The sequence below is a fragment of the Caretta caretta genome, chromosome 24 (genome assembly GCF_965140235.1).
Source record: "Caretta caretta isolate rCarCar2 chromosome 24, rCarCar1.hap1, whole genome shotgun sequence".
Lineage (NCBI taxonomy): Eukaryota > Metazoa > Chordata > Testudines > Cheloniidae > Caretta > Caretta caretta.
In genome coordinates, this window is record NC_134229.1 from 8,679,321 (window position 1) to 8,686,532 (window position 7,212).

The window sequence follows — 7,212 nt, forward strand, 5'->3', positions numbered from 1 at the left end:
TTTCTAGTGAGTCAGCCAAGTCCTTGGGGGATGCGTGGGGAGGAGGGAGGCCTTAGAACTGGGCTGCAAGATGCCAGGGGTCTGTTGCCCACCTTGCCTCTCACTCTGAGACATCATGTTAGTCGGATTCCTCCTTCTGCCTCTTGCACCGTGCTGTAGAATAGGGCTGATGATGCATAATTAGTGGGTGAGGGCCTTTGCTGTTCATGGGGGTCAAGCTCTGGGTTAGCCAGCTCCAAGTGCAAATTGAGGCCCCTGGGGGAGAAGGGCTGGCTAGTGGAGGGAGAGGCCTGCTGACCCTAACTCTACCATCACTACCTCCCCCTGTAGCCAGAGCAAGTCCACAGGCCTTGTTGGGCTCATTCCCTCACCATTGTAGTCAGAGGGTGACTGAGAGAACTGGAACAAGCCTCATTTCCACTAAAAAATTCCAAGGGTCTGCCACTTGGGGTCTAGCAGGGTCTCTGGAATTTTTTTAATGGAGCCAGGTGCAGGTTTTCTAAAGCTGTTGTGTGACAGTCTGAGAAATAGCACTGAACACAGGGCCTCGCTTCCCTTGGCCACCTGAGCAGCAGGAATCTTGAGGGGACGATGTTATAAACAGCCAGTACCCATCTGCTGGCAGCCTGTCCTGCAGAAGTCACCCAGGCTAGGGCTTCAAACTGGGGGTGGCACAAGGGCATGGAGATTGGGCAGTGAATTTTGGGTGCCTGAGGCAAGGGGTAGTGGGGTAACGTCTCCTTCCTCTTGCTGGGAGCTCCCACACTGGGAAATCAGCTGGGGCCTCAGTCCAGATCACAAGGCCCAGCACTGATTGTACAGTGGGACTCGGTTCAGCTCTGCAGCTGATCCTGCCAAGTCAGGCTGGAGGCATGTTAGTGGGGCAGTTGATTGGGACCCTATGCAGTTTTTATGAACACCTGTGACCTCAAGTGTGAGTCAGAAGCTGCAAGGTTGAGTCTTTCTTTCCTCCCTGCCCCCAGTGCATTCTGCATTGAGTGTCAAAGCCCTTCCCCCAACCAGACACCACACCTGTGCTTTCACACCTGTTTAGTGATGTTCAGTGGGGACACGCTCAGTTACACACATCAGCTCAAAGCCTCTGCCCGATCCTGCCAGTTCCAGGCCCAAGTTAAATGGGAGCTAAGCCGTCCCCCCTCCATCCTGTCCTGTCTTTGAAGAATGCCCAGCTTCAGGAACTCTCATGCCAGCTCCGGACAGCAGTCTCGCTCCAGCGGGCAAACCATGAAGATAACGTCCTCCCAGGGTGGCAGCGAGGGATGGTCTGGTCTGACCACCTCAAAGCCCAAGTAACTGAATGCTCGGAACAGGTCTCCTGGGGGTCAGAAGAGACAGGGTCACAATTATTAAAACTAGCTGTTCTGACCTCCACTTGGGATCACATGCCCCTTAGCCCCAGTGTTCGTGTTCCTCTAGAGTTACTAGACCCTGACATTACAGTGGGATGAGAGCAGAAAGGGTGGGGTGCTCCATGAACACATAAAATTGTGCGATCAGCTTCCATTGAAAAGCCTCGGCTGCATGACAGACGTCAGACCAGGGCCTTAGTCTTTTAATTGCAAAGTCAAATAGCTTCTCTTACCTACAAATACAGTAGTAATGGCTCAAAATACTGCAGTTCCTATTGTCACAGAGCACTGCAGAATTGTGTACTTTGTTTTAAAATATGGGTTCCCACTGGACATGCACCCTCTGTTCTTAAATACAGAAAAGTTGGGAGAACAATATTCTTCTTTTGACTGCTGGTCTCTGTGCATTGCACATCCAGGGTAAATAACAGCCATTACTGGACAAGCTGTATGCTGGGCAGAGAGCAGCCTCTGCTCCCGTTAACAGAAGCCACTAAGCTAGCAAGAAAAGAAAAGATTCCCATGGAAACGCATTCACTGTACATTAAGTATCAAAAACATGGCACAAGCGATTTGCACTTCTCTGTACGTGGAAGGTGATCAATCTCTGTGTCTGGGATAACCTACCAACTGCCAGCCCGGAGGGCCCCTTACCGCGATCGCTGCGAGCCAGCTGGAAGTTCACAAACACGAGGTTCACGGCGGTCTTTTCCTCCACGTATTCCAGCGTCGCAGTCAGGCTAGAAAGAAACACACCCCTGTGCTCGAACAAGCTGAGAAATAGCCCCTGGGGGGAGTTCCAAAGGAGTGAGGTGCTCAACTCCCATTAAAATCCAGGGGGAGTTGGGGGGGCTGTGAAAATTCTAGCCCTTCAATATGGATTTGATTGATACAGGATTGGTTGGTCTAGTTCTGTAGTACTGTGATTTGGTGGCACTTGGGAATTAAAACACAACACAACCACAAGCAGCAGCTGTATAAAACCCAGTTTGGTCCGCCGGAAAGAGAGAAACAACAGAGGAGTTTCAAACCTCTATGACATTTCCAAGACTGAAGAGGACCAAGGGGTTGGATTCGTTTAAGGGGGGGCTCATTTAGAAGCTGGCACAACTGTTATGGCTGAGAAGAGCTGAATAAAGTTACATGGGTCCCTCAGCCAGCCTTCCCCTGACTTAGGCAGCTTGAAGGCGCAGCCCCAGTGAGCACACAATGGGCATGGAGGGTCGGCAGTTACTGTCTATGATCTTGGACACCACACTGTGGGAGCTGCTGCCTTTTTCCTGCCAGCCACCTAATGTCACAAGGTGTGGGGGTGGGAGTGATTTCCAGCCGCAGAAAGTCAAGGGATAACTATAACCTGGCTCAGGAGACATAGGCCCTGGGATCCTTAACATCCCAGCGCTTTGAAAGAAATGACGCACAGATGGAATAAAGGACCAGTCAGCAGCACGCTCCAGAGGAGCTAACCCTGTGCTGCCCAAGGACTTCGCGGGGCGTGTCCAGCTGTCTGTCTCTAAACTGCGGGACTGCAGCACCGAATGCTTTCAGGCTCTTCGGTGTGTTTGCAAATTAAACTGGAGTTACCCTAGATCGCAAGTGTCTCAGGGAGGCAGCGTCCAAAACAGGAGGGTGATGGCTGGAGCTGCTTTCTCCCATGGCCTCCAGACAAAGGAGGCGGGAAAGCCCCTCTGCCATCCTGGGCCAGGCTCCTTACCTTTCGCGGTTGTTTTGATCCAGGGCGCCACGGGGCGTGTCCAGGAAAAGCTTGCCGTCAGTTAGGAGTCCGTGCCAGTGAGCAGAGCTGTGGGGACCTAGTTGGAAATGGAAGTCCAGCTGGACAGGGAGACCAGGGAGCAGAAGGTCGCCAGCAAACACTGTCAGGTTCCCAGCCTGCAAGAAAGCAGCGAAGCCCCGTTACCAGGCGCGCTGGCTGGCTGAGAGCCAACACCTGTTAACGCTGGGGTCTGCCAAGGGGAATCTAGCTCTACACCCAGATCCTACTGAGTGGGACCTCCCAGCCTGAACCCCTGCCCATGGCTCAGGCCCATGTGCTCTAAGCGCCGGGGAGCCTAGACTAGGATCTAACTGAGAAGACCTGGGATTTACAGGCAGGAAGCCAGCATCATGCAAGGCAGCTTCCTCCCTGCGCTATTTCCCACCTAAAGAATCTGAAACCGTTTCTTGTTCAAAGGGCAAACGTTAATGATTGCTGCCCTTCCAGTTCCTCTGGGCCCATCACCCTCCTCTGTAGACACCCCAATCCTCATCTCCTTAGACACAACCTGTAGCTACAGAACAATCCCCTTGATGCACCCTGGACTCAGCCAGGCGGCGGGAGGTTGCCTACCTTGTACAACTCTTTTAGCTCGCCCTGGTTAGCCCCTCTGCTGGCCGGGCCGCCTCCCAAGGACTCAGGAACATTGGAGGCAGTAGCGAGGTCTGACGGTCAGGCTCTCGCGCTCAGTCAGGGTGATACTTGAAGGACAAGAGAGAGAAGGACAGCAGGGATGAAATCCTGGCCCGTTTGCAAGTCAAGGGGAGTTTTGGCTTTGACTTCAGTGCGGCCAAGGTTTCATCCCAGGTCTGTAACAAATTGCTCCTACAAGGGAAAATCCATTGTAAATTCCTCAGCTCCTTATCCCTTATCAGGCCGAACAGTCCTTTATTCTGTAATTAGCTACAGTGAAGGCAGATGCTACCTCATTGTTATGGCACCAAGCATGCAGCCTGCTTTAAAGGACATTTGACTGATTGGTGTTGCCTCGGAGAGCCGTATGCCCTGAGGAATCAAATCAACGCAGCTGGAGAAGGTACTTTGAGGGTAAATACTGTAAATGATTCCCAGCTTGACTTGACCTGCAGGAAACCACCCAGAGGGGTCAATCTTTTCCACAAGGCCAGTTTAACTGGTGGACAGACTGTCCTGTTCATCACCTTTCTGCTGGGAACTAACTCTGGCTCACAGTTAGGAGCTTTATTAACAAATGCAAAACACCCTCATTAAGAGTAAAATCTGTGACTACTTGAATAGTATGTGGGGGGGGGAGGTGTTTCACCCTCCCCACTTCAACTATATACAGAGACATTGGGGGGGGAAGGGCAGCTGATTTCAGAAGATGCTGAGCCACCCTCCCCTCTGAAAACCAGGCCTTTCTAAGGGGTCTCAAGTTGGGCTCCTAAAATCACCAGTTGCTTTTGAAAACGCGATGGTTGATTTGTGGTGTGGTCACGCACCAGGACCCAGTTGTGCTAGGTGCTGTATAAATACAGAACAAAGGCCAGTCCCTCCCCCACAGACTTTACAGTGCAGTAAAATCTTGGCCTTAAGAGATCAGATATACGCCCCAGGCACCCCTTGTTGGTTTTTTGAAGGATGAATCATTCTCAAAGCTCCAAAAACAACGATCAACCAGTTACAGGCTGGCCCCCGGCTCCGGAAAACAGGGACTTCTCCCCTTTCCAGACATTTTTACCAACATAAGGGTTTGATTCCCACCCCAGTGCCAAATAGAAGGAAAGCGACAGTTCCCTGTTAATCTTCGATTGAGGGGGTGGGAAAAGCCACTCACCTCCCGTGGAAAGGCACCATCCTCCGCCGGTAGATGAGGCGATAGCGATAGCAGTAACAGTAATACGCAAAGGGGGAGCAGGGGGGGTATGAGTAGTTCCGTTTCCTCCCTCTCTCAGTGTAAGAAAGGGAAAACAGATAGGTGTGGTCCCGGAGCAGCGACGTTTCTTCAGGCAGTGCCTACCCGTGGCAAAGTGAGCCCCCGAGCCCCAGGGCCCCAGCTCAAGTAGCCAGGTTCTTTGTGACCCAGCCATTGTGACGTTTCCCCATGGGGAGGGCAGCATTGTGACATGCCCAGCCAGGCCACACCCCCCAGGGACACACCTAGGTTATTCCCCTCCCCCTTCCGGGCACTAGTGTAGGATGTTGCCATTGTGCGGCCGGCCTTCTAATATCCTGCTCTAAAGGGGACGGAGCTGTAGTTTGTGGGGGAGGAGGGGGGTCCCTGGCATCCAACATGTGTCCCCTTAATCCCCCAAACTGCAGGGTCCATATTGATGTAAACGATGGAGATTATGATGGTTGGGGGCCTCTCTAAATCCTGGCTCCCACTGTGGGGTCCCTGTGTAGCCCCCACCCTGCTAGGCCCTAGAGTGGGTCCTTTTCTCTCTGCAGCACTATGCCAACAGGGCAGATCCCCTCGAGTTTGGGGAGTCCGAGACTCAGAGAATTGGAGGCCAGACGGGACCACCAGCTCATCCAGTCTGACCACCCAGCTCGCACAGGCCCCGCACACTAAACCTAACACCCCAAAGTATCACAGCCCTCGGGAGCCTAGACTGGTCTGTGCCACCCATGCCAGAGGCCCCCGCCATGGCAGGGAAATGATGATGTTAGAAATACCCAGATCATCCCAGCAAGTGATAATCCCACACAGCAGAGAAAGGCGAAAACCTACCCCCCTCCCGCCAAGGTCCCTGCCCATCTGTCAAAGTTCCTCCCCCACTCTGAACACTAGGGTACAGATGTGGGGGCCTGCATGAAAACCTCCTAAGCTTATCTTTACCAGCTTAGGTCAAAACTTCCCCAAGGTACAAAATATTCCACCCTTTGTCCTTGGATTGGCCGCTACCACCACCAAACAAATACTGATATTTACTGAGCCCCCCAAATCTCAGCTAGGGTGAAACACTGGCTGGGATTTCTTCCTGGAGCTCTAGGAAAAACAGAGTTAATAAGACACATGCATCTCTAAATATACTACCAAGTACATAAAGATTAACAATATTTTCCACATCTCCAGGACGGTTTTAACCAGTTGATTCTGGGAAACTTTTACGGGAGAGTGCATCAGCCACTTTGTTAGAAGCTCCTGCGATGTGTTGGATGTCGAAATCAAAATCTTGGAGAGCTAAACTCCACCGAAGAAGTTTTTTGTTATTTTCTTTGACGGTGTGAAGCCACTTCAGTGCAGCATGGTCGGTTTGCAGGTGGAAACGCCGTCCCCAAACATAGGGGCGTAGCTTTTCCAGAGCGTAGACAATGGCGTAACATTCTTTTTCAGTGACTGACCAGTTGCTTTCCCTCTCAGACAGTTTTTTGCTGAGAAACACTACAGGGTGGAATTCTTGATCAGGTCCTTTCTGCATTAAAACTGCTCCCATACCACGCTCGGACACATCTGTGGTTACTAGGAACGGTTTGTCAAAGTCGGGGGCCCTTAGTACAGGGTCAGACATGAGTGTCGCTTTAAGCTTGTTAAAGACCTTCTGACACTTTTCGGTCCACTGAACAGCATTTGGCTGTTTCTTTTTGGTTAGGTCTGTCAGTGGAGCAGCGATTTGGCTGTATTGCGGTACAAATCATCTGTAATAACCGGCCAAGCCTAAGAAGGATTGAACCTGTTTCTTTGACTTTGGGACAGGCCACTTTTGGCCTGTAGGGGGCTGATAGTTCCTTGACCCACCTGGTGCCAAGGTTAGTCACTCTGTTTAGGCCTATCTGACACTTCTTAGCCTTAACAGTTAGTCCTGCCTCCCTTATGCGCTCAAGGACTTTTTGTAGATGTTCCAGGTGGTCTGCCCAGGAATCCGAAAATATGGCCACATCGTCAAGGTAGGCGACTGCATATTCTCCTAATCCTGCTAGGAGACCATCTACAAGTCTTTGGAAGGTGGCGGGTGCATTTCGCAGCCCGAAAGGGAGTACATTAGATTCATACAACCCGAGATGTGTGGTGAAGGCTGACCTTTCCTTGGCAGATTCATCCAGCGGTACCTGCCAGTACCCCTTGGTTAAGTCCAAGGTAGAGATGAACTGGGCCCGTCCCAGTTT

At 51.7% G+C, this 7,212-nt stretch overlaps 1 protein-coding gene across 1 annotated transcript; it reads right to left on the reverse strand.

Moving 5' to 3' along the window:
* Positions 1-1,093: 1,093 nt before the first annotated feature.
* OAZ3 (ornithine decarboxylase antizyme 3) lies at positions 1,094-5,311 on the reverse strand. The gene is given in 7 exon segments (XM_048828822.2): positions 1,094-1,336; positions 2,025-2,110; positions 3,085-3,260; positions 3,718-3,783; positions 3,785-3,845; positions 4,940-5,139; positions 5,141-5,311. Coding segments are annotated over 7 exon segments (894 nt in total). The 3' UTR covers positions 1,094-1,202.
* Between the last annotated feature and the right edge of the window lie 1,901 nt (positions 5,312-7,212).